The following is a 27,846-nucleotide window of genomic DNA, read 5'->3' on the forward strand; positions in this document are numbered from 1 at the left end:
ACTCAAGGTCTGTTGTTACTAGTGAAGGCAGTCAGAGACAACGTGTAAACATGTGTGTCTGGCTGCTTTCCAATAAAAGTCTAAATACAGGTAACAAGCCGGATTTGGCCTGCAGGAGTCTGCAAAACTGTGATCTGAGCTGTCAGGTCTATAAAAAGTTCACAGGACCTCCTTGTTATCCTTTTAATGTCTGCAGGCTTTGAGGCTGTGTCCTCTCTTTCATGCTCAATATGAATACTTTGTGTTTTCTCTCTTTTTTCCCTTACTCTGTGTAGCTAAGCTTCCGTCAGTTTTGTCTTTACAATCAACTGGGTTTTGACTTTCTCCCCCCGTCCCGCACACCTATTAGGTCTTGCCTATTGTAAATTTTCTTTACTATTTCCTTCTTCCTGCTTCACCATTTCATTTCTTCTTTGTTCTTCCTTTTCTAGCTTCCTGAAGTGAAAACTTAGATTACTGATATTAGAGTTTTTTTTTTAAGTATGGGGGATTGAACCCAGGGACATTCTACTTCAGAGTTACACCACCAGACTTTTTTATTTTGAAAACAGGATCCTAAGTGGTGGCGCACGCTTGTAATCCCATTTGGGAGGCCGAGACAGGAGGATCGCAGGTTTGCAGCCACCCTCAGCTACTTAGTGAGGCCCTCGGCAACTTAGCGAGACCCTGCTTCAAAAAATAAAGAATAAAAAATAGGGCTGGGGTGTAGCTCGGAGGTAGAATGTCCCCGGGTTCAATCCCCAGTACTATAAAACAAAATAAAGAAACAAAACAGACAGACGGACAAACAGAAACAGTCTTGCTAAGTTTCTGAGGCTGGTCTCAAGCTTGCTGTCCTCTCAGCCTCCCAAGTCCTAGGACTGCAGGCATCGCCAGGGCCAGCTACACTTTTCATATATTTTCACAAATGCTGTAAACTGTCTTTACCTGTACCTCAGTTGTACATTCCTTTGCATTTCAAAAATTTGAAATGCCATGTTTTTGGTTTTATTCATTTCCAAATAGTTTTTCCTTCCCTTTGTGATTTAGGTTTGGACCCAGGGTTTCTTCAGAAGTTGTTAGAACTTTTAAAAGACCTCATGCTGCTATTGATTTATAACTTATTTCCATTGTGGTCCAAGACTGCACTAGGTGAGACTTCAGTGTCCCGCTTCTGTTGAGGTCCCTTCCCCGCCAGCGTACGGTATGTCTTGGTGACGTCACAGGATCCGAAGCCCACAGACTTGGTGCTGTTAGCTCCCACCCGGGGAAGCCATTGCCTTGAAACCGATTCCGAGGCCACACAGTTAGCAATCCTAGCCCTGCTTGTCAGAAGGAAGGTTGAATTATACAAAATTGCCATCTTTTTTGCACTTAAAGAGGGGCTGAATATCGGCAGTTTCTGGATTCAACCTAATTCCGCGTTTCTTTGGAGCAGCCCTTGTGTCCTTACTCTGGTATCTGGTCAGGTTTGGATAGGTCTCCAAGGAGGCTCTCAAATCAACGTTTCAAAAGAATGAACAGAAGAACTACATATCAGAAAACTTGGCAAGAAGTTTCTTGTCAGTGTCTGAAAGAAAATTTGAGTCAGCTTGAGGAGGCGGCGTGTGTCATATGCTGACCAGTGCTCGTGCAGCCAGGACTTGAGCTGCACTGTGTGGCGACTCGAGACCCCCTGACCTGGAAGATGCCAGGGCGCTGCGGCGCAGTGCTGACCGCGTGACATAAGGTCACTAGGCGCGATTTCAATTTTCCACAGTCCGTCGAGGTGATTTCACAGCCCAGCGTACGGTATGTCTTGGGGATCTCACAGGATCCCCAAGACACTGAACTCACAATCCTAGCTGGGACATTCAACAAGATTGCCTTTTGTGTTTCCATGGGCTTTTTCTTCCCCTCTTTGACATTTTGGCCATTCTTTCCTGTGCCCCGTGGAATTTTGTTCATGCTAAGTAATAAGAAATATTTAAGACACTCTCTTGGAATGGTGTCTGTTTCTTCAGTGGAGGAAACTGACTAGTCTGCAGTGCTGTGATTCTACTACGGTGATCAGTTTCCATCGCCTGGCCCGCTGGACGTCGCAGTGTAGACACGGCCCCTTCTTCCATGTGAGTCGGTTGCCTAGGAGGCCAGAGTTGGGCCTGCCTGTTCTCATGAAAGGGCTAGAGATGCCAGTGGAGCTTCCCGGGCCTATCAGCTCACCAGGGAAAAAGTCAACTATGCGTGGAATCTGGGAGTTAATCCAAGTGGCTTATCAAGTTGCTGCAGTCTCTAGGGCTTCTACCAGACTCTTTCAGTCTGCTGTTTAACCTGAACTACTGATTACAACGAGGAAAGCCCTGCTAGTCATGACTCAATGAATTCTTTCTGGCCACAGGGTAAAGTTCAGTCCAGAGATCCTGTTGGTTGGAATTGCCGTAATCAAACGATGGCTTGGCCATCCCTGCCAGAGGGGCTGGGCCATTGGCCGTGTCCACAGCACACCTGGCTCGGTCGGCCATAGGTTTCCCAGCACCTGATCTCTTTCAGAGCTAGCGAGGCATCTAGAGCAGGAAGGGGTCTCTTTGTCCTAGTGCCGGGAACTGAATGCCATCTGGGGCTCAGTCTCCATTGCTTCCTTCACTGGCAATAGCTTGAAGTGAAAGGAAACAACATGGAATAAGCTCACGTTTCGTGTGATCATTGTGAGCACGTGCTGTTCTCCTGAGAAGCTGGACGCAGGGAGGCCGGATTCCTCCTTCAAGGCTACATAGCCAGGAAGTGATAGAATCTGGATTTGAACCCCAGTTGCTTTGCCAGTGGCCTTCAGTTCTCTGCACTATTTCCTAGACAAGAGGCAGCTCAAAAGAGCCGATTGTGTTCTTGGAAGATGCGCCTCCCTCCCACCTCTTTTTTGAGTTATCTGAAAGTAAAGACTGGTTATAAGTTGTCACACTGCCTGGCAGTTATGCAAGAGTGAAGGGCAAGTGGGGGGGACGAGCTCGTCCGACTTTGTGACTCTCACTGCCCACACTGGGTCACCAAATGACTCGCCTAAGTTTTTGACAGATACTTATTAATAACCTACTGTTGGTTCCTACTAAACGTTAGGCACATAATTCATCCCTTGTGGCTGATCATAAGGGAATAGGAGGCAGTAATGATGAACAGGGCAGCTCACTAGAAGAGCCATTTCTAACCCCTGAGCTATGGAAACCACCAGAATCAAACACCATTCCTCGGAGAGGAAAGGTTTGGTGTCAGTGTTGGGCCATCTGGTGTCTAGGAATATCCAGGCTTTGGCCTTTTGGTTCCTGACAAATTCAGATGCTTTGCTGGATTGGAGAGAGCACACATGTCTCCAGGAACCAAGATCTCAACTCTGTCTTATTCTGCTCAGCCCTGAGCTCACTCTCCGGTGCTCAGCCCTGTTTGGTGCTTTGCAGAACTCGGGGACGGAACTGCTCTGTGATGGGCTCATTCTCTCACGCAACATGGCCGGGACTTTTCTAAAGCTCCATTTCATAGCGTTTTCTATGCTTTCTTTGCAACACGCTCTTCTGTTTGCCTTCCTTTTAGCTGAATGCATTCATTAGCTCAGAAACCTTTTCTCTAGAGTTACCCTTTCTTTCATGAGAAACTCTAGCCTTCGGATGCATTCAGGTGAACTGTATGATCATTTGCAGGACCTCCTGAAAGAATTATCATCTGAATCAATTTTATCCAATGTAAAGTTGCCAAAAAGGTTTTCTTGGATCACGGCCATACCTGTTCACCCACTTAATGTCTATGGCAGATTTGAGTATTTGAGACAGACTATGGCCCACAGAGTAAAATATAGTTACTATCTGTCCCTTTGCAGAAAAAGTTTCCAACCCATGGTCTGTACCAGTGTATTTCAACCCTGGCTTTGAATTCAAATCTCCTAGAGTCCTTTAACAAGTTACCACTGCCTGGGCCTTATGCTATCGAGAGACTTTGATGTAATGGGCTTGGATGGTGAGGCATTTTCGTTGGTGGTCTCTCTCTCCCTCCCTCCCCCTCCTCCCCCTCCTCTTCCCCCTCTTCCTCTCTCTCCCTCTCTCTCTCTTTCCTTCTTTCTTGGTACCAGGGATTAAATCCAAGAGTGTTGAGCCGGGCGTGGTGGCGCATGGCTCGTAATCCCAGCATTTGGGAGGCCGAGACCCGAGGATCATGGTTCAAGGACAGCTTCAGCTACTTAGTGAGGCCCTCTGCAACTCAGTGAGACCTGGCTTCAAAATAAAGAATAAAAAATAGGGAAGGGGGTGTGGCTCAGAGGTCGAATGCCCGAGTTCTATCCCCAGACCCCCCCCCAAAAAAAACGAGGAGTGTTCTACCTCTGATCTATACCCTTAGCCCTTTTCCCTTTTTATATGGAAACAAGAGCTTCCTACATTGCTGAGGCTGGCCTCACACCTGAAATCCTCCTGTCTCAGCCTCCATAATACCAGGATTACAGGTGTACACCATCGTGCCTAGGTGGTGTTTGTATATTTAAAGCTCCCCGGAGGATTCCCGAGTTGAGAGCCACTGGTCAAGATGGACTGTGAATGTTCCTTCTTGTAGTAGGAATGTGACTTTGCTATCCACGCTGCTGCTGGGAGCAATACACGGAAAGTGTCTTTGGGTGCCTGGGAAAGAGTCAGCCTTATCTCCGGTGAGAAGGTGCTGACTCACCCTGGATGCTCGGGTCAGGCGGTGGCGAGGCTTGGCCTTATCAGCCATCCGTCCTGCCAACATTCTTTCTGAGGCTCCAAGCCCATCCCACAAAGACTAGCTTCCCTGGGTGCTCCGCTAAGGGCTCTCTCATCTACTGTCTGGGTTAGGATAAGGGCTCCAGTCAGCGGTTGAGACTTTGGCTTGCCTTCATGTGCGCATGTTGGAGCAGGCAGGAGGAAAATGGCTCACGCAGCGTTTTTGGCATGTATTAGTCGGCAAGCCTCAATTTTGAAGGCTGCAGCAGAGCACGCGTGTTTACCAAGAGATAATCCCCCCAGGAGCCCAGATTCTAGATACGAATCCTTCTGTGAATGATGGCATAGTATAGATCAGTCTGTTAATCTGTAAAGTGGAGAAACATAATCATCATCTCCCTTTCATGAAGATTTTATAAAAACAGGTGAAATAAATGTGAAAAGCATTCTAAAATAGGAAGGTGTAATAATTTACATTGTTGTGGTCCAGCAAAGCTATAACATTATTATATCATCCAAAGCAATATTATGTGTCTGAGCAGACTCCTTAAGGTATTTAATAGCTCTGTACACTCAGCTCTCAAGAGAGAGGAAAGCTTCCAAGGTGGAAGTCTGTTCTTCATCATAAATCTCAAGACTGGAGACGTGCTCGGCAGAGGAAGACCTTTTTATAACCATTGTGGAGTGCGTGCTGTTCAGAGGAGGCCTGGAGTCCTGGGACTCTAATTGGCTCTGTTACATTTACTGGCAGATCTAAGGAGCTGAGACTTTTTATCTCTGAATGGAACTATACTAATAAAAGTTATGCCAGCATTCACACCTCTTCTTAGTGTTTGGAGATAAAATGTAGTCATGGTTGTAGGCACTCGAGTTGCCTTTTCCCTCATCCCCAACCTGGAATTTGACAATTTAGACACCATATCAAAGGTAACATGATAGTATCAAGATTTTCCAGACTGTATTGAGAAAATCTGTCATTTAGGATGGTTTCAGCTGTAAATAACGAAAGACTAACTCCCATGGGCCTAGACAATAAGGTAATTCATTGTCACATAATAGAATCTTCCTGGGGCTGGGTGGGGTTTTCCATCGGTGGGGTTGGTGGGTCCGTGGTGTTCTTGGGCCTTCAGGCTCCCTGTCTATGACTGAGCATGGACCAAGTCTCCTGTGGAGTGGCGGCTCCCCATTAACATTGGGGGCCTGTTAGGTAGGAAGCAGCAATGGTGGGGGGGGAGTTGCTGCGTAGATGTCTAGGAGTGTCCACCACACCTCCTCTGCAAATTTCAAGTCTCTGCTAATTTTCCCTGTGAAATTGCACAGGCAGAAACTGTTTGGTGGCAATGATTTCCTGTCATTGTTACTGATGTTCGACACCGAAGTTAACTTTGTTGAACTCTGGTGGTGGTTGTGGTCCTTTCTAGCCTTGATGGGAAAGATCCCTGGCGGTAACTGCTGGCATTGTCTTTCTGACTATTGGGTTGGCAAGCTTGACACGCATGGAAGGAGGAGCCAGAGTGGAAAGCCTTTGAGCTCAGGCCTGGGAGACTTCGATGTGTGGAGGTTTCTTACAAATGAGTTCTACCTTTCAAGGGCATTGTTTCAGTTGTCGCTTTCATTGGCGGATCTTAAATGAAACCCACGAACCCGTCAGGATTGAAGTTGTAGGATTTGGAAACAGGCATTCTCACCTAAGAACGAATTCTTTCTGTTTTGTTTTTGTTTTGGCAGTGCTGGGGATTGAACCCAGGGCCTCACGCATGCTAGGCAAGTGCTCTACCACTGAGATACATCCACAACCCAAGAATTCTGTTTTAAAAATATTTGACTCCATGTCTTTAAGAGGTCACAGTTCTAAGTATAAGAAAATTGGAGATAAAGTTGGCAAACAGTCTGTCTAGATAGTTATTTCTAGTAGATTCAGTTGTTTGAAGTTCTGACCAAATGGGGCTTAAATAGTAGATTTTCCATAGAACTGCTTTTAAAATGGGAAATAGGAACTGCTTCAATTAACTTTGGCTGTGGTTCTAATTGAGGTTTTAAATAATGATGCTGTGTGAGCCGCTGGATGGTTTTGAACCACGCTCCCCAATACAAAGCCAGGGCAGGATTTCAAATTAAGTTTGAGTTGTAGGCACCTCAGTTAACTGTGTGACGGTCGGCCTTTGGAACCCAGATCGAAGAGAGGGCACGGGCCCCGCGGATGAATCTTCTGAGCAGGTGAGGTTAAGGACAATCACCCGGAGGCCGATGATGCCAATGTGCCGGTGACTCACAGATGAAGACATGCGAACCAAGGAAGAGAAGTCGAGTTGCCATAGTGCAAAGCCCACTCTTTCAGGAAGGAGACAGAAACACCAAGAGAAGCTATGCAGAAACATGGAAGGCGTGGTAGGAATGAGAACCAGCCACCAGAAAAGGCCTGCAGCTCTCTGTGCAGACAGAAATTGGCAGAGTGTGCATAGCCTTTAAACAGCTCGGCGGGGCCTTGCACACTGGTGACGCTGTGTTTGGAAAGCACTTCAGTCTTGCCCAGTGCACTGGGCGGTGTGATGGGCTTTAGCTAAACACCCATCAATAACAAGCCTCTAGAATAATAGTGAGTACCTCAGTTCTGTCCTTTGGTGGCTTCTACGTATGTATTGGAAAGAGTAAAAACCGGCTCGTACTGCATTCATCACGCACACAGAACAGTTTTCCGCACCACAGTCATATCTGTCTCGCCTTGTGTATGTATGTCTTTTAACCATAGTAGATTTGTAGTAAAAAGAGAGTTTTGATTTTCCTACAGCCATATATTTTCTTAGTGGGGATCATGTAGAAAGTCCCGATGCCAAAATCAAACATTGAGACGATTTAAGGATGTGAAATGCTTAGGAGCCAATGTAAGACTTAGAGTTGATTAATAGGGAAAGCAAAAGTTCCTGTGTATATTTCTTTATTTCAAGGATCTATTATTAAATAAGATATTTTCCTTCTGTTTAGCCTTCTCTGGATACTCAACAAATACAAAGTATGACCCACACCAAATTAAGGCAGAAATAGCAAGTCGTCGGGATAGGGTAAGTAATACCAGTGCTTTCACAACTAGAAACACCGTCTGTATTTTCGTTGAGAGTACTACTCATGATTTGTTCTGTGTGCATCGGTGTGTGTAACGCTCATATTTTAGAGAGATTTTCAATTTCCCGGAATCATTATTCCGCTTTATTGTACTCTCTACTTTTTCCTTCTAGTAGTCAGGAAAAAAGATTCATTTGTAAAGCCTTAGCACATCTGACAGAAAGTAGCCTGTGTCCTTACGCACGGGCCCTGCAGCTGGATGCACCGACAATTGGGAAGACCTGGCGGCATCAGGGCCTAGTCTCTCAGGGCGCCATGTTTGCGGGATGTCAGCCTTGGCCCTTAGTAGCCTCTGCAGCTGCAGGCCTCCCTGGGTGACTAGTTTTAGAAAGCAGCCTCCTGCAACAGTGTTTGATTTGAGCAGAAATGTTCTCCATGCTCCTTCCTTGGTGATGCCTGGATTCTTCAAGTGTTACCGTGTAGCCTGGTGCGATGGTGCATGCCTATAAGCCCAGTGTTTGGGAAGCTGGCAGAGGAGGACCACAGATCTGAGGCCAGTATGTGCTCACTTAGCAAGACTGTTTCAAAATAAAAACAGTAAGCCAGGTGTGGTGGTTTATACTTGTCATCCCAGCATGCGGGAGGCTGAGACACGAGGATTGCAGTTCCCAAACAGCCTCAGCTACTTAGTGAGGCCCTTTGCAACTCAGTGAGGCCTTGTTTCTAAAGAAAGAATAAAAAGTAGGGCTCGGGGTGTCTCTCAGAGGTAGAATGGCCCTGGGTTCCATTCCTAGTATCCCCAAACAACAACAGCAACAAACCAATAATAAAGGGCTGAGAGTGTAACTCAGAGGTGAAGTGCTCCCTGGGTTAAATCCCTACACACGCGTGCACACACACACACACACGCACACACACACACGCACACGCACACGCTCACGGGCGCGCGTGCTTGTCACGTTGTTTCATCCCTTCAGACCCTTGTCTTGCTCGCCTGGGAAGGCAGATACTTCAGCTGCATTTGCAGCAAAGCACAGGAGACGATTTGGGGCTGACGCCCTCTGTTCCTGGTGTGTCACTCTGTTAGCTGGGATGTATCTTCTCATGCAGTGCTTCTCAAATTTCAGCAGAGCTAAGAGAAATACCTGGGAGTTCTGTAAAAGTGCAAGCTCCCAGGCTCACCCCTGGGGCTTGACAGCTGGGAACCCGTCCAGGATCTGTGTCAAGAAGCACACCAGGCGATCAGTTTAGAGGAGTGGAGACCAAGCTTTTAGAAGCAGAGTTTTATAGATGGAAATCTATGAGTAGTAAGGAGAAGGAAAGATAATAAGGTATTATGAATTTGTAAATTGTACCTTGGAAAAGACAAGTTACCAGCTCCTCACTTGGGTAGGGACCTGACAGGGACCAGGGGACGGACGGACTTTCTTTTCTTTCTTTCTTTCTTTCTTCTTTTTTTGGTGGTATTGGGGATGGAACCCAGGGGCTTTCTACCTCCGGGCTATACTCCCAGACCTATTTTATACTTTATTTGGAAACAGGGCCTCACTAAGTTGCTGAGAGCCTCACTAAGTAGCTGAGGCTGGCCTCGAACCTGTGCGATCCTCCTGCCCCAGCCTCCCAAGCGCGGGGATTCCAAGCGCGCGCCAGCACGACTTGGCAGACCGGGAGGGGGTTCTAAGTGAAGTGATTCTTCTTGAGCTGCAGTTTTATGCACATGTGAATGGAAGCTCATGGGGAGAATCAGTGGTCCACAGAATCCCAAGCGAAGTGGAGACTCCGATGACTTGTGCAGATGACGAGAAATCATTTGTCCGCAGCTTGTTTTTGACACAAATGTAATTTGCCTTTAGCTTTCCAGGTTGAAACGAGAGCTGACCCAGATGAAGCAGGAGCTGCAGTACAAAGAGAAGGGCGTGGAGACCCTGCAAGAGTGAGTCGCCTCACGTAGACGCGGTGTCTGCCTGTCTCTTCCTGGACCCGCGCCCACAGCTCCAGGACTGTGATTTTATGCCTCTGCCGTACTCATTACTTCCCAGTCCTGAACATCAGAGTTTCTTTTTTCCTTGAAGATACTTGATTCCTTTAAATGGAAATGCGTGGAAAACAAGACCTTATTTTTACATTTAGGCACTTCTCTAGAGTTGTACTGGCCGAGGCACACGTGACCATTTACAGTTAAATTGGGGTTCGCTTTATTCTCTTAACATTTTTATTCTAAAAGTTAAAACATTTTTGTGGTATTGCGGATGGAACCCAGGGGCATTCTACCTCTGAGCTATACCCCCCCATTTAATTTTTTATTTTGAAGCAGGGTGTCATTAAGTTGTGGAGGGCCTCCCTAAGTTACTGAGGGTGGCTGAGAACCTGCGATCCTTCTGTCTCAGCCCCCCAAGTACTGGGATTACAAGTGTGTGTCACCATATCCGGCTTATTTATTTATTTATTTATTTTTTATTATTATTATTTTTGTGGGTCTGGGGATGGAACCCAGGGGCACTCTACCTCCGAGCTACACCCTGCCCTATTTTTTTAGTCTTTATTTTGAAACAGGATCTCACTAAGTTGCAGAGGGCCTTGCTAAGTAGCTAAGGCTGTCCATGAACTGCGATCCTCCGGTCTAAGCTTCCTGAATGCTGGGATTACAAGCGTGTGCCACCATGTCTGGCTTAAAATTTAAATTTAAAGTAAAAAAAAATGTATTTCCTCAGTCCCAGCAGCCACAGCTGAAGTACTCAGCACCCCATGTGGCTCGTGCACATTTTGTCCACCCTGACACCAGTGTGACATGCTGGATCACATGACTGTTTTCGGGTGCCATCGTGTGCACTGTAGATTAGTGAGTGGCATCCTTGCCGGTCAGTATCACCCAAGCCCTCGTTGTCACAGGTGGACGCGTGTGTAGATGTTCTCAAGTGGCACAGGCGGAGAACCCCTGGGCTCCTGCCTACTCATTGGGCAGCACAAGCAATACATTTCTATCATCACAGAACGTGCTCCTGGACAGTCTCATATTCAGGTCTTCCTCCTGTTTGCAGCTTTACAATTAGAACTTTATCCTTACCAAGAGTTTGGGGGATGGCTGCCTTATAATTAGCTGTATGAAATCAGCAGATTTAATGTACAAACGTTATTTTGCAAATGGCGATAGTGTTCGTCTGAAAGGATTAATTTTCTTAGGAAAAGGTATTACAGGCTTGTTGGTGGAGACTCCTTGCTCTCTTGCTCCACGCCTGGCTTTGCTGGGCACGTATGTGCTTCACACACTTTCTGTGCTCGCTTTTCTTACCTATAAAGGGTGATCATCTTAGTTCATTTGGGCTGCTGTAACAAAATACCACTGACTGTGGCTTAAACAACAGACATGTAGTTCACAGTTCTGCAGGCTTGAAGTCCAAGACTCCATTCCCAGTGAGTTCCTGTTTCCTGACTTTCGGGTGCTCACATGTTGCAGAGGGGGGGCGGAGAGGAGAGAGCCCACAAGTGAGAGGGGGGGGAGAGAAAGAGAGAGAGGAGAGAGCCCACAAGAAGAGAGAGAGAAAGAGAGAGAGAGGGAGAGAGGGAGAGAGGGAGAAGGAGGAGAGCAGAGGAGAGAGTGTGCAAGCGAGAGAGTGAGAGAGCAAGAGAGAGGGAGAGAGGGATAGAGAAAGAGAGAGGAGAAAGCCCACAAGTGAGAGAGAGAGGAAAGAGAGAAAGAGAGAGGAGAGAGCCCACAAGGAGAGAGAGAGAAGGAGAGAGAGAGAGAGAGAGAGAGAGAGAGCGAGCGAGCCCACAACGAGAGCGAGAGCGAGAGAGAGGTGGCACACATGCACGCTCTGGTTTTTGTTCTTTTTCTTTCGAGGACATGAATCCCATCGTGTAGACCCTACACTCATGATCTCATCTAAGCCTAATTCCTTCCCCAAAGTCTCACCTCCAAATACTGTAAGATCAGTGGGTAGGGGTCAACACAAGAATCTGGGGAGGAGGAAGGGCACAAACACGTGATCCATAGAGTGGCCATTGTGCTTGAGTGTCCAGAGGGTGGCACTCGGGTCTGATGCCCAGTCAGTCTTCACCAAGGGCAGGGTTTGACATGGTTGTGACTGATACAGGAGGGCATAGAGCCAAGAAGAATGCACCAGATATGTAGTATCGCTGTTCCTGAGGAGTCGTGTCATCAGGGAATGTGCTTGACAAATGGAATTGTCTCAGGCTTGTATAAAGGACAAGAGAAGTGGGCAGGTGAGACCCTGATGTTTGCGCTAGGTCTGGATTGCCTTTCTTAATCAGCCGGGATTGGGTTGGCCGAGGATTCATTTGTGTGTCCGTTTCTTCTTAAGGTCATGTAGGTACCAGGGGAGACACAAGAGTAAGACGAGCTGCATCCTGGGTAGAGGGGTGTGGCTTTCCTGGCCCCGCCCCCAGGTCTGTTAAAGGTGTTGGTTTGTTCAGAAACACTGCCATGCCCCCTGCAGGTGGGCTTGACAAGCCTTTATAGTCAGTCAAGTGGCCTGAGGCTTTCTCTGCCTTTCCTCTGCAGTGTTGGTGCTCAACAGTGTGCTTGGGTTTGTGTCTTCGATCTACAAGTGGAGGCCCCTTTAATTAGCCCTAGTTACTACTGGGTTTTTAAAAAAAAAATTTTTTTTTTTGGTGGTACTGGGGGTGGAACCCAGGGGCTTTCTACCTCTGGGCTATACTCCCAGACCTATTTTATATTTTATTTGGAAACAGGGTCTCACTAAGTTGCTGAGAGCCTCACTGAGTAGTCGAGGCTGGCTTCGAACCTGTGCCATCCTCCTGTCTCAGCCTCCCAAGTGCGGGGATTACAAGCGTGCGCCACCACGCCCGGCTTTTTTCAAAGTTTTTGTCTTGGGCAAACCAAGCTGCTTTTCCAGTGCTGGTGCTGGCTCCCGCTTCCCTTGCTCATCCCGTGCACCTGCTGCAGTGCTCCCGAGGTGCTGATCCTACCACTGTGCCCCAGAGTCTCACCCCCCTAGGATGCTTCTCTGGGCATCCGGCTGTGTCATCCCGTGCCACTTCTGCTAAAGGGATGGATGAAGAGTAAGCTCAGGCAGGTCATTTGATTCGATGGGTCAAAGTTGCCAGGACTGACTAGTTGAGTTGGAGCTTGACTTCCTGCTCTCATTGAGTCCCACCATAGCTCTCTCTGGTTATACTGCAGCGTCTGTGGATGATTATATAATTTTGTTTGTATCTCTTTGTATTGGGGATGAACCGCAGGGACAGTCTAACTCCAAACTGTACCCCCAGCCCTTTTTATTTTTTATTTCGGAATAGGGTCTCACTAAGTTGCTGAGGCTGGCCTCAAAATTGCAATCTTCCTGTCTCAGCCTCCCAAGTACTGGGATTACAGGGGTGTACCATCACACCTGGTGGGGATATGCAGTTTCAGTGCTTGGCATCGCGTGTGCTGGAGGCTGCAGGTACTTTTATTCTCTAACAAAGGTGAGGAGGGTTCCGGGACAGTCCAGGGCCGCACTGCACCCCCGAGCCTCACGGGCGAGCTGAGCTTGCTTCCTCTGGCTTTTGCTTGGGCTCACCAGACGCAGGGCCTGTTCTGTGGCCTGCCTGGGCACCGTCATTCTGGACAGCTCTACTCCCTTATTTGAAGACAGAGGTTAATGTCTCAGTGTCAGCTTAGGACTGAATAAATCTCGAAAATAAAACATGTGGGCGAGTGAGAAGTAGATCTGCCCCTTGTAGTCGCGGTCATTTCCCGGGTAGGAAAAGGTGGCTTTTGTTTGTCCGGGTGTTTGGGCAGGAAGAGTTTAACTTTACGCCACCATGGGGTATGAGCCGTGCCCCGCGAAGAGAGAAGGCGCTGCTGTTTGCGTTTTCATTCTGCCTTCGTTAGCAAGATCCCATGCTCGAGAGAAGTGATTGTCAAGTTGGCCTTGGCCAAGGGGAGGCTCCTTGTGCCTGCCAGAGCTGCTGGGGACACCCGCCTTCCCCTGGGGAGGCTGAAGAGGGGAAGGCTCCGGACCTGGCCTTGGTCCTGAGGGGGCTGAGCCTCGCCGTGCGCCCCGTCGAGGGCCAGGCAGCTTTCCCCGGTAGCTACGGAGCGAGCCCCGGCGTAATCGGCACGATGCTTCCGCTCCGAACGAAGCCACATTGTCACTCCGTGTTTACGTTATTCTGTGACCCAGCCGCTCAGGAAGAAGAGCAAGCTGGGCTCTGAGGGGACTCTTAAAATCCCACGTAACTGGAAAAAAAAAACCTGCTAGCCTTTCTCTGCGTTCTACAGGCTTCCAGATGAAAACAGCCTCACTCTTTTTTTCTGGGATTGAAGGTCAAACATTCATGTTTGGAGCGATTCATGCAATTTATATTATCTATGAAGAACAGTTGAAAACTCTTTGTAAGCATCGAAAATATGATTACCCCAATGTAACCGTGAAATGAAATCCCAACTGGAAGAACAGATCGCACATGAGCCGTTGCACATAAAGCGCGGCGCTTCTCTGGTTTTCGTATCAACATTGATTTAAGGCAGCGGCCCTCGATTTTCCTCCAGAAAACTTTCTGCTGCTCTGGCTTCCCAGAACCTCCAGTGTATTCTTTCCAGAGCACCTCACCAGGAGCTGGCTGCTTGTAACGTTTGCAGCTCCACTTGTTTATCTTGGTGAATTTCCTGGCTAGCAAGGAAATCCATCGTTACGCTTGCGTCCAAGTGAGGAAAAATGAACCTTTTGTATTTTTTAAAAATATCTATATATGTTGTTAATATGTGTAGCAGGGAGCTGGCCACGGATCCAGTTTCTAGATTAATGATAGAATATATACCTGTGTGTGTGTGTGTGTGTGTGTGTGTGTGTAAGCTTTTAATGATGGAAAATGTTTAATTTAAGCAAAAGTAGAAAGAATAGTATAATGAAATATTCCTCTTTCCCCTCACCCCATTTTATCCACACAGTGGCCAGTCTTGGCTCATCCGTGACCCTCTTCCATTTCCTACGCTCTCAGTCCTTTATTTTTTTCTTTGGTTTTGGGGGTGGAACCCGGGCGCATCTACCTCCGAGCTACATCCCCAGCCCTATTTTTGATTCTTTATTGTGAAACAGGGTCTCACTGAGTTGCAGAGGGCCTCGCGAAGTAGCTGAGGCTGGCCTCGAACCTGGATCCTCCTGTCTCAGCCTCCCGAGTGCTGGGGTTACAAGCGTGCGCCACCACGCCCGGCTGTTTTTCTTTCCCCATTCTGTTTGGGTCCAGATTCAGATGAAGCCTACACCGTGTCTTTCCATCCCTCTTCCCGCTTTTTATTTTTCCAACAATTTCTTTGTTGACGGAAGTAATTTGCGTGTCCTATAGAATTTTCCTGACTTGGGACTTTGCTGTCTGAATTCATGGGGTGTCACTGAACATGTACCCTGTTATTTTTTGGTCCTGGAGTTTGAACCAGGGACATTCTACTTCCAAGTTATACCCCAGCCCTTTTTATATTGTATTTTGAAACAGAGTCTCATTAGGTTGCTGAGGGCCTTGCTAAACTGCTGATGCTGACCTTGAACTTGCACTTCTCCCGTTTCAGCCTCCCAAGTACTAGGATTACAGGCGTGCAGCAACATGCCTGGCTCTAAGCCTTGTTATTTAAACACGGATGTGTAGTTAGTTCAAGAGGCTGGTACTGCTTTAAGGTCAACCTTTCTTTCTCCTCCTTTCTTTTTAAATTTCTTTAAAAACGTTCTGGCTGGGCATGGGGGCACACACTTGTGATCCCAGTACTTAAGGGGCTGAGACAGGAGGATCTCAGGGTTGTAGTCAGCCTTAGCTACTTAATGAGGTCCTTCACGACTTTGCGAGACCCTGTTTCCAAGTAAAGAAAAAAACAGGATTAGGGGCTGTAGCTCAGAGGTAGAATGCCCCTGGGCTCCATCCCCAGTACTGCAGAAAGAAAAAGAATGACTTTCGCAGGTGGTGGTGGTGGACTTCTGTTGCGGGCGCATTTCCCTGCTTGTCTTTGTGCTGTGAAGATGACAAGCGGGCTGGTGTCGTTAGCCTCCATTTATATTTCCACCAGCTTTTCACCTCATGTGCACACGTAGCTGGGGCAGAAGGCGAACGCTTTTGTCACAGTACTGGATATGGCCAGATTCCACCGTCGGGGTTGCACCCCTGTGCCTTGCCACCGCTGTCATAGACGCGCCTTCCCTTTTCCGCGGCTTGCCCAACAGAACGTGTCAGCAGGTGTTTGCCTTTCTGCGGGTCTCATTGGGGGAGGTGGTCTCTCGGCGGAGGGCTCGTTTGCATCTCTCTTGAGGCCCTCTGTAAAATGTTCATAAAGGAAATCAGCGTCCTTCACAACAGTCTCAGAAACATCGAGCTTTGCCAGGGAAAGACCTACCGCACTGTGGTGCCCTCCAGTTTCTGAAGCTTAATTGGCGATCTGTTGGTGGTGCCCAGAGTCCCGCGGAAGGACGGGAGCTCGGATGTGTGTGGTTTCCCACAAGGCGACCTGCGAGGGCGGGCCGAGCGTGCCAGTGGGCGCGGGCGGATTCTGTGTTGTCCGCGAGATGTCGGGTGCAGCAGGAGGAACATCCGGAGCTGTCCTGCAGCCCAGGAGCTCAGTTAACGCGACCTCCGCCTGCGTTTCCCACACTTACAGGACACCGAGGCCTTCTTCTGCCATGAGTTTATAATACCAGAGCACTGGCGCGGTGGCCAGAATGCGGCCCTGGCCGCCCGAGTTGCGCCTGCATGGTGCGCGGCGTGACATTTCTACACCTGGCACGCCGTCCTCCTCTCCACTCGCACCGTGACCCTCTGAGCTGAGCCGCTGTTGGAGTCACCGTTCTCACATGGCAACCACGGGGATCCTTTTACACATCTCCTTCGGCCGAGACCCTCCTGTGGCCTTCTCTCTCCCTAGAGTACGGGCAGACCCGGGGTGAGTTGGCCCCTGGCCCAGCTCATGCTTCCTGGTGCCACCCGCGGGCCTTGTGCCAGCCACCCGCTGGCTGGCCGGCGCGTCCGGCATATCTTGCCTTTAGCATGGGTTCCAGCAGCCTGTGCCTGCAGTGCCCTTTCCCTCTGTCGGCCGGCGCCATCTTGCAGAGATCTGCTAACCATCCTGCTGCAAACAGTGTGCCCTCCTAGTCAGGCGAGCCCCGAGCTTGCCTGCCTTTTGTCGAACACCCTGACCTCGGCCCGACACGGCGGTAGGTGTTTTATTGCTATGCCCTGCATGAGAACAAGGGCTCTGCCTTGCTCCTTGCCCCATCCCGAGGCGAGACGGCTCCTGCACAGAGTGGGGCTCAGCAGAATGAAGGGCAGCCGGTGGCCTCGTATAGTTCACTTCTTTCTTGGGTGCTAGGACCCTCTGAGCAAGGGCAGAAGGCTCTGCCCCGCCTGGGGATCTCTAGAAATTAGCCCCTTCTCTTTCTTATCAACTCCCCCTAGCATTTCCTTCTCATCTACATTTTCATTATATTATATTTAGGCCCTGATTTTCTTTGTTTTTCTTTTTGTTTTTTAGTACTGGGGATTGAACCCAGGAACATCTACCTCTGAGCTATACCCCTGCCCTTTCTTATCTTTTTTTTGGAAATGGGGTCTTGTTATGTTGTTGAGATTCTCACTATGCGGCTGAGGCTAGCCTCGAACCTGTGAGCCTCCTATCTCAGCCTCTGTACTGGCATTATAGGTGTGTGCCATCATACCCCGCTGGCCCTGTTTTTAAGAATTCTTGTTGTTTATTCCTGCTATTCAAGTCACAGAAGTGGGTGTTTATAGAACATTCTAATAACTCATTTCCGCGAGGCCCATTCTTAGCCACCAGGTAATCCTCTCAGCTCTGGGCCTTCTAATTACGTGAGGAACTTCCCTGTTGGCCGAGATCAATGGAGGTCCACCCATTTGTCTGCAGTGTGTAGAAACGTGTAGAACAGCTACACATTCCTGAGCATTCTATAGCATAACGAGGCGTTCCTGGACATTAGTGTTTTCTGTCTGAGGGGATTTGGAGCTTCCAAAGAGAATGGGATCGTTCACAGTTGGAACAGGCTTACATTCACGACACTGCACTCACACACCGCATTAAGGTACAGCCCGTGCGAAACCCGGGCCGTGCTCAGATAACAGGAAAACATACAGAAACGGGGGTGGAGACAAAAAGAGTATTGTTCCCAGCCGAGGGCCAGGTCTGGCACTCCACATAGGACCTGCTGTTGATAGAAAGCTGCCGGAAGCTTTCTGAGGTTCACCCGAGGCCCTTGCCAGAGCCGGTGATGTCAAAGTCGTAACAGAACTTTCCATTCTTTGGGGCTGTAATCTGTGGTATTAACATGGAATGTCTTCAGAGGCCTGGCAGCCCTTGTCTCCCAGGCGTGGGGTCAAGGAGTTGTTTGCTTTGCCTCTCATTTTTGCTGGCTCAGTCCCCTGGACATCTCCAATTGGATAAGTTTGGGCGGCTCAGGGCGAGGGGAGGTAGAGGTGCGGACACACGTCTGCAAAAGGCCTTTCCTCACTTCGGATGCCGCGGGTCTCTTCTTTGTCTCACCAACCTGCTTTTCACAAGCAAACCAGAACACGCGGGGGTTTACTTTGGGTTGACATTTGGCTGCCCGGAGGGGTAGCCTTTAGCGTGGACATGGCGGGCCTTTGGAGCCCTACATGATTTAGAGGGGGAGTGGGGAGCCGCGAGGGGGCCTTGGCTAGAAACCTCACCCTGTCTCTTAGGCTCTGTGACCTTGAACGAGTCACTTAGCCGCCCGCAGCAACAACTATGAAATGGAGACAGGGAGTCTGTGTGCTGGTTTTTTCATTCTGTGCGATAACTTACGTCCTTGTTAGCACCGCCTTTCTTCCTGAATAGCTCCCATTTTTCTGTCATTTTTTTATCTGCAGTGTGAGGTAGAAAAATTGACTTGCACTCTTAATTAAAATTAAAAACAGAATAAGTCTGGCGTAGTGGTGCACTCCCATAATCCCAGCAACTCCGGAGACGGCAGTAGAAGTTCAAGGCCAGTCTGGGCAACTTAATGAGACTCTGTCAAAAATAAAAAGGGCTGGAGGTGTAGCTCGGTGATAGCTATTGCCTAGTATACACAAGGCCTGGCTTCCATCCCCCAAGTACTGCAAACCGACAAACAAAACAAAGATTAAAAACATACAGATATGCTTTTCTTTTCTTAAGAAAATGGAACGCATTGATATTTACTAAATTGCTGAATACATCATCTGGATTTGAGAAGAATTTTATAGAGAATTAAAAAAATAAGTGAATTTTATAGAAGTGAAAAGAGAGGTGTCTGGTCCTTCGATGTTTTTGTTAGCTAATAATTATCACAGTTGAAAACTGGCACAGTCTGAGTTCTGCAAGATGTAACTTGCATCTGGACTGCCCTGACCATTTGGCGTGTGCTGGCGTCATGCTCAGCAGTACGGGCCACGCTGCACCCTGTGATCCTGCGCATGCTTGGAGCAGGGTGTGTGAGTTTGAATCCCAGCTCTTTCAGATATGAATTTATTTGGGGCCGCTTAGATAATTGCTCTGAACCTTAACTGTATCATAAAATCCAAGAAGTTTGTGCTCAGAGGGCTGAGCACAAGGGATTAAATGAGTCGACTAGCTTTTACTTCTTAAGCATGGCGTTTTGGCTAGGTATGGTAGCTCATGTCTGTAATCCCAGTACTTAGAAGGCTGAGACAGGAGGATTGTAGGTTTGAGATTAGCTTTAGCAATTTAGCAAGGCCCTCAGCACCTTAGTGAGACCCTTTTTCTTTCTTTTTTTTTTTTTTTTGGTGGTACTGGGGTTCCTGGAAGCCCTTCTATCTCCGGGCTACACTCCCAGACCTATTTTTACATTTTTATTTGGAAACAGGGTCTCCTAAGCCAGCGCGCGCGGCTGGCTTCGAACCTGCGCGATCCTCCTGTCTCTGCCTCCCAAGCGCGGGGATTACAAGCGTGCGCCACCACGCCCGGCGAGACCCTTTTTCAAAATTAAAAAAAAAATTAGGGCTGGGAAGTGTTGCTCAGAGGTTAGAATACCCCCGAGTTCAATCCCTAGTTGCTACCCCTCCCCCCACAAACAAATGGAATCTTTCCCTTTCTGTCTACATACACAAAACCTTCTAAAGCAGTAATGTCGTGGGCAGAGTAAAGGGATGTGTGCCACTGTCTCTGCCCGGGCTCCCTGCTTCAAAGCTGGCCTGCCATCCCGGGGTTCCCTTGGAACAGGTCAGAACAGCTGCCCTCGTCAAATCTTCGTATTTTCCCAAGGACTCGCAGCCACCTGGACAGAGCTAAGGGCAGAACAAAGCCCCTGGCCTTGAGCTCACATTTGGGTTCTGCAAAGTACCCTGCACAGTCCCCAACTGAGCTCACTTATGGGGCCGTGGTCCTCTCTTTCCTTGAATCGGGGCCTGTTTTCCTCCGTGTCACAGCTCTTCCCATCCCAGAACCTGTTATCTCAGAGAGCTGCTGGCTCCATTCCTAGGTTTGCCGATGCCCCACTTAGGTGTTGGAGCTGCCAAAAGCCATAAGGCAGCCGCAACTTTCACGCATCCAGCAGGATCGGTGTGGCTAGCCTCTCGCCTGTAGCCTTAGCGAGGCCACGTGTCTGTGGATATTTGACTAGCATCCATTTTCAGGCACTTGCAAAGAATTATGCTCAGTGTAGTAGTTTTAACCTCTCTTAGTGGCTGTCAGTGTCAGGTGCAATGACTTGCTGTATTCCTTCTGGAAGAGCCGGTAGGCCCAGTCACCAGAGACACTGTTCATTGACTGTTAAAGAACCGTCAGATTTTTCTAGCTCCGAGCTTTTTGACTGGAATTGCATAATCCTTTCCCACAGACTTCATCAGCCTCGATGGGTTGTGGTTTATGACATTAGAAAAGATGGGTTGGGATGCCTTTTATGGGAAGACAAATGTAAGACATGACTGTGTGACTGAATCTCGATATTTTTTGCTGCCAGAACAGTTCGGTGACCTCTTTGGTAGAACTTAGTGCTTTAAGGTGTATGGCCTTTTATTTCTGCTTTTGGTTAGAGATTTTTGGTTCTCCGTAGGGCATCTAAAATGGGAACACACACGGGCTCCCCCATTTTATGCTTTCCGACCTCCCGTGTCTCTGTACTCTGGAGGTGTCTGTAAGGTGAACATCTTTTGGTGCTGGGGGTTGAACTCGGCCTCACACAATCATACACGCTGCACATGCGCTCTCCCGCCGCAGTACCCCTGCCCCGGCTCCAGACGGACGTGTCTACAATGGACCTCGTCTCAACCCAAACCCCTGACCTGGAAAAGCAGCCAAAGAATTTCACCCATTTCTGGTGTTGCTTGTGTCCTTGAATCGTTTCCAGCTGACATGGTTCTCTATCGCAAAATTCTCTCTACTCCCAAGTTACCGGGTGTTTACAAGTGCAGAGACTAGGGAGTTCGGTTTAATGATAACTATTATATAACTTCTATCAGCAAATAATGATTCAGGTAGGCAAGGATTCCTCCCCGCTCCTGGCTCTGGGAGCCGGCCATTGGATCAGCAAGTCTCTCAGCTCCACAGCAGGGCCCCAGGAGTCCCGATTTCTTCCCACAATTCCCCACTTTGTCCCTGAGCTTTCTGTCACACCATTCAACCACACAGCACACCCAGGGCAACATTTCAGTGAATGACATTGACTGCTGTTGTGAAACTGTGACATAAATTATGAGCAAGAAAGTATAAGATAGAAAGAACTTTAGGCCGATATCACTCTTGACTTAGAGTCTGGGCAAGGTGCTGGCAGTAGGTGAAGAAGCCAGCCATTTTGGTGGAAGGGGGCTGGTATAAGGGGACAAAGAAGAGTTTAAAAAATGTCCAGGGGCTTCTGTGCCTCCGGTTGCCATTTTTGTTAGCGGCTTCCATTCTTTAGTAGTCACCACATGGCTAGCTGATACTGGGCTGGGAACTTTTAATGTTTTTATTGCTAAAGCTCATGCTGGCTTTCCAAGCGCTGTGGAGTTAAAGCTAAGCACCCCAGTCGTTTGGGAGAACTATTACGAAGGAGCTAGAGTAGATTTTTTTTTTTTTTTTAGAGCAGAGGAAAAAGAAAAACCATGCTCACAGCCCAAACTTTAGTTCACGCTTACTTATTTTAACTTTTGGCATGCCACACTGTAGTTAAAATATGTGCACCCCCTTATAAAAGGCATAAATGAAGACTTTTGTAGACAGGTATGGTGGTGCATGCTTGTCATTGGCTAAGGGAGGAGGAGTATAAGTTCAAGGCCGGGTGTAGCAACTTCGTGAGACCCTATCTTGGAATTTAAAAAAAAAAAGAAAAGGTCTGGAGATGTCACCCAGTGGTAGAGCTCTTGTCTAGCACATGTGAGGCCCTGGATTCAACCTCCACACACACACACACACACACACACACACACACACACACACACACACACACGAACACTTTACTTTGTAGAGACATATAAGGCAATATATGTTTTAGAAACCTACAAGTCTGTAAGTGGACCATTCTGGAGGTGTTGGGGTGAGGCTACGCTGGGATTTAGGGGGTCCACCATTTAATGTGCAGAGCCCACGGTGAGCCTGTATCTGCTCTCTGAGAAACAGGCCTCGGGGCAGTGTTTATAAATATTCCCTCGTAGCCCCCGGCATTGCTGTCGCGGGGACGCATCCCGCTGGCTCGTTTGCCCTTCCTCTTTTCTGAGAATGCCCATAGCCGAGGTCAGCTCTGCTGTGTGCTGTGGGTTGCGACACATGTGACAGGCATTTGTTAATGATGACAAGGTGAGCAAATTCTTTACTTCTCCCAGGAGTCAGTGGATTCCACATTATCTTGATACTAGTAGTAATCATCACAAACATTACATGCCAGGCCTCCTGCCAGACGAGCCCTTGTGGTGCCTTTTCCCCTTGAGTTCCACCCTCACTCCGAGGTGAAATACTTTTAGCATCCGCATTGGAGACTTAAGACAACAGTTTGACAGAGGTGAGATGCCTGCCCAGGGTCCTGCGGCCAGCGAGGGCCGGGATGGCGCTCCTCCAGTGGCCCGGGGCGTTGTGTGAGCGGACAGCAGGGGAGGCGGGGCTGCCAGGTAATGACCCACATTTTCAGGATAATGTGTGGGAAAAACATTGGAAACAGAATGTTTGTGGAATGGTGGGCCCAGAACCCGAAAAGCAAGCTGCCTCCCAGGGGAGGAATTCATGCCATTCTGGGGATGCAGCCCAAGGTCCTCAGCCCTCGGAGCTGCCCAGGCTCGAGACTTAGGTCTGGGAGACAGGACGAGGGCCGGTGCTCCCGGGCTGCCCGCTCTGTGTCCTGTCTGGTTCTGCACTCTGCTCTCACCACCCGGAGCCAGGCCTAGTGTATGCAGGCGTTGTCTGGAAGAACAGAAGGATGGAGGGAGGAAGGAAAGAAGGCAAAAAGAAAAACGAAGCTTGGATGGATGGATGTTGGAATGGCAAGAAAGAATTAAGGAAATGGTGGTGGGGAGAGACTGACCAATGCAAGAGAGAATGAAATGAGAGAGAGAATGAAATGAGAGAGAGAATGAGAGAGGAGACATCAGCGTTGGCAGCTTTTGCACAAAGGCGCCGCTGCAAACTCACTGTTTACTACTGTTTACCATGTACTCTCCTTGCGTGCAGATCTCATTCACAGGTTTATTTTTTTAATTTTTATTTTATTTTTTGTGGCACTGGGGATGGAACCCAGGTGCATTGTACCTCTGAGCTACACCCCCAGTTCTGTATTTGTACTCTTTTTTTTTTTTTGAAACAGGGTCTCACTGAGTTGCGAAGGGCCTCAGTAAGTAGCTGAGGCTGTCCGTGAACCGCGCTCCTCCGGTCTCTGCCTCTCGAATACAAGCGTGCGCCACCACGCTAGGCCATAGGTTTATTTAACAAACATCTTTGACGGCTAACCCGGATGATGTTGGGGCTAAACAAAGAGCCTTGGTCCTCCTCCCTGAGAGGAGAGTCTGCGATTTCCCACGGTCCTCAGGCCAGTGATCTCATTACCTGCTTCTTAGTAAGAGAACATGGACATCCTCATATGCCATGGATGCTCCCGGAGTGAAGGCAGCCATCCAGCAGCCAAGGCTCAGACCTCTGTATTTACCATAGGGAATAAGGCTTTATGAAGTCTTTAACTCTTTCCTATCTTTAGATGAAGCTTTTGGATTGCTCTTGTTAGATTTTAAAGGGATGGTATAAGCTCACGTGCATTGATTCCATTTTTTTTCTCTTTTAACCAGAATCGATCGGAAGATGTCAAGTGCTAATACCAACTACAAACTGGATGAAGCCCAGGCTATCATGAGCGAGCTGCGCACCATCAAAAAAGCTATTTGTACCAGTGAGAAGGAGAGGCGAGACCTGATGCAGGTAAGGCCTGGGCCACCCCTACAGAGCCCACTGGGTACCTGCCTTATTACATGTTCTATATTTATTCTATATGTAATCTCTATGTAAAAATATGTATGTATATGTTATATACACATATGCGCTGTGTTTAAATAAGCATATTAGTTTCTTGAGACAGTTCTACCAACTGAGTCATTCAGAACAATAGAAATATACTGTCCTGGTTCTAGAGGCCAGAAATCCAAAATTGAGGTGTCAGCTTGGCTGTGCTCTCTCTGAAGGCTTGGGGGGTGGGGTAGGGACCTCTTTTGTTTCATTTTAGTTTCTTTGGCTCCAGGTATTCTCGGCCTTCCTTGGCTTATAGGCCCATTGCTCCAGTCTTTCTTCCAGTGACACATGCCTTCTTCCTGCCTCTGTGTCCAGATTTCCTCATTGGATTAGAGCCCACCCATCTAGTATGACCTCATCCAAACTCGATCTCATCTGTAAGCACCTTCTTTCCAAATAAAGTGCCATTCATGGGCTCCAGGGACCAGAATTTAAACGTAACTTTTCGGAGGAGGGATCAACCCACAACAATGGTTGATAAGTTCATGCTGTTAATAATCAAAATGGTTCAAAAGGTATATGGTAAGAAAGAGGTCCTGCTATCAACGTCCCTCCTACTTCCCATAACTACCTGTTTTATCTTTGTGTATAACCTTCCGGGGTTCGTGGAGATGCAAAAGAAAATGGGAACAGATGTTCACACAAAGTGGGGACATGCCGCTCTTCTGCTGCAGCTTCTGAAGTGATTCTGGACCTTATCTGATCCCAAAGAGGGTCTTCATTTCTCACTGTGGTTTACATACTTTACCATGTGGATATATCTGAATTCTAGACCTGGGATTGTTCCAGCTTTGCATCGTGTTATGGTTTCCTCTAGTTCCTGTAGTTTCCATTTGTTTTAGAAAAAGTTGAACTTTTGCGAATGGACACATGCTGGTTTTTTTTGCTTGAATGCATTCGGTGCTTTTTTTTTTTTGTTATAGCTTTATTTTTTTTTACCTGAAACCCTAAGGGAGTACCTATCGCCTGGTAAGCACTGGTCTAGATTCTGTAGAATATGAGACATAGGGGACATATAAGGCAAGGCTCAGACTTAGAGGGGAACATGAGACAGATGCACAAATAGCTACCTTAAGATGATGCCTCCAGAACTTCTGGAGACGGGCCCAGGAAGCTGTATTTTCAGATGACCTCTCCAGGTCTTTGTAGGTATATGGGCCAGTGTTAGAGTTTACAGATTTTTGTGGAAAGCAGCAGCTTTACTGAGATACAATTTACATATTAAATCCACCCATTAAAAGTGTATAATTCAATCACTTTTGATATATATATATATTTACAGATTTTGATATATATATTTTGATATATATAAATTTTGATTTTGATATATATATAAATTTTGATTTTGATATATTTTGATATGTGATATATGATGTAATATGATATATGAAATAATATTTTGATATATTGTGATTTTGATATATATTTGATATATATTTACAGATTTGTGGCATACACAATCTAATTTCAGTCCATTCTTGTCGCGCGCAGTGACGACTCTTACACGATCTTCCTCAAGCAGTTTTATTACCCCAGGTTCTTGTACAGTTACCATTCCTCTTTAATGCTCTCTCAATGCCCTCTCAGGTAAAAACAACATCAGTCTTCTATCCTCTCCCTCATCACTCCACCAACCCTCCTTCTGGCACTCTATGTCTCTGCTGCAGCACACACCGGTCACAGTGGTGGCTTTGTGAACATGTCCGTCCCAGCTCGGAGCCCAGAGCAGTCCGCCAAGAAACTGCTCTTCCTGTCCACCAACCCTCTTCTCCTTCTCCTCCCTTAGCTCTCGCCCGCTAGGGCATGCGCGCTTTTTAACCTTCTCCTGGGCGGGCAGGTGGTAGCACGAGGCGTTGCGTCACTAATTATCCGTAAGGCGCCTGATAGGGCTCACTGCGCAGGCTCAGGGCACCGCCAGCCTCGTGAGCCTCGTGACTTGGCTGCAAGCCCAGGCGCCATCTTGAGTCCACGCTGGCAACAAGCCTGGGTGCCACCTCGGTCCTGCCGAGTGGGCCCCAACATATCTCCCTTTTTGTTTTATTAAAATAAGGCTCGGGATCGTGCCTGTCTTAGGTTGCCGACCCTCAAGGACCATTCTTACCCGTCATTGGGAGAACAATAGCATGATTGTTTCCCTGTCTTAGGTTGAAAGGTCCCGGGGACGATCTTACCCGTCACTGACTACCGATCCAGCATACTGAGCCATACATGGGGAGATAAGCCAGCTTCAAGGGCTGCCAGAGCTTGCACCAATATGCGCTGTTGTTGCAGTGTGCGTTGTCGAGTTCGCCTGATATATCCAACCATGAAACATCATGCTACCACCAGCAAGAATGCCCAGAACGCCATGCCACCCCAGTCTTTTAAAAAACCCAATGTTCCGTGTATTAAGTCCATTCATTGTTGTACTGCGGCGACTTCCACGCGGGTAGAATTAATTGCAGCGATGGATGCTCATAGCTCAATCATGGTGTGTTCAAATTCACGGCTCCAAGTTCCTAGAAGCGTCTTGCTTAATTGACGAAACAAATTGCCTGCATGGGAGAAATTCTGATACTGCACATACGTTATACATATAGTCCAGATAATTGAGCTTGCTGAGCCATGCCAGCAGCCACATGTGAGGATAGAGCATTCATAGTGGCTGCAATAGCTGCCACGGCCACAGAGGCCACAATTACAGCAATAAGAGCAGAAATTCCAAAGTCTCCAAGGATGCATAGAAGCATAGCAGAAAATCAGAAAACAGGTATCAATAGAACAACCTAAACTATCATTAACCAAGGTAAAGGAAGAGGGAAAGTAGAAATAATTCCCCAAAGATCTTAAAGAAAACAACTCATCTCTACGGTACCGAGCAGCAGTTTACAACTCTTACGTTAGGAACTAATCTTCTGACCTATCCTTTACACATTAGGCACCTTTTCCAACTAACCTCAGGTGTCTTCCATCTATGGTGGCGGATTAGGAGAGGGAGTCGAATCAGGACCAGCCCGATTCTCTAACTTGCTTACACTAAAAAATATCCTCCTTAATGGAGCCCCCTTTGATCGGGGAAAATATCCTCCTTAATGGAGCCCCCTTTGATCGGGGAAATAACTTGCTTACACTAAAAAATATCCTCCTTAATGGAGCCCCCTTTGATCGGGGAAAATATCCTCCTTAATGGAGCCCCCTTTGATCGGGGAAAACACTAAAAAATATCCTCCTTAATGGAGCCTCCTCCTCCCTTTTCGGAGTCAAAGGAGTACTTACCAGCCGGCTGCCCGGGACTGCCGAGGTTCTGATCAAAGCGAAGTTCCCCGTACGGGCCACCATTTGTCGCGCGCAGTGACGACTCTTACACGATCTTCCTCAAGCAGTTTTATTACCCCAGGTTCTTGTACAGTTACCATTCCTCTTTAATGCTCTCTCAACGCCCTCTCAGGTAAAAACAACATCAGTCTTCTATCCTCTCCCTCATCACTCCACCAACCCTCCTTCTGGCACTCTATGTCTCTGCTGCAGCACACACCGGTCACAGTGGTGGCTTTGTGAACATGTCCGTCCCAGCTCGGAGCCCAGAGCAGTCCGCCAAGAAACTGCTCTTCCTGTCCACCAACCCTCTTCTCCTTCTCCTCCCTTAGCTCTCGCCCGCTAGGGCATGCGCGCTTTTTAACCTTCTCCTGGGCGGGCAGGTGGTAGCACGAGGCGTTG

At 48.0% G+C, this 27,846-nt stretch overlaps 1 protein-coding gene across 1 annotated transcript in view; it reads left to right on the plus strand.

Moving 5' to 3' along the window:
* WWC3 (WWC family member 3) overlaps positions 1–27,846 on the plus strand; it is a gene marked incomplete at both ends in the record, with an annotated part of 131,803 nt that overhangs the window by 60,994 nt on the left and 42,963 nt on the right. Inside the window, 3 exons of the mRNA XM_080719174.1 lie at positions 7,656–7,732; positions 9,587–9,666; positions 23,934–24,063. Coding sequence (XP_080575300.1) covers positions 7,656–7,732; positions 9,587–9,666; positions 23,934–24,063 — 287 coding nt within the window. The remainder of the gene's footprint in view (positions 1–7,655; positions 7,733–9,586; positions 9,667–23,933; positions 24,064–27,846) is intronic.

Source organism: Muscardinus avellanarius, assembly GCF_963383645.1.
Source record: "Muscardinus avellanarius genome assembly, chromosome: X".
In the NCBI taxonomy this organism is placed as follows: domain Eukaryota; kingdom Metazoa; phylum Chordata; class Mammalia; order Rodentia; family Gliridae; genus Muscardinus; species Muscardinus avellanarius.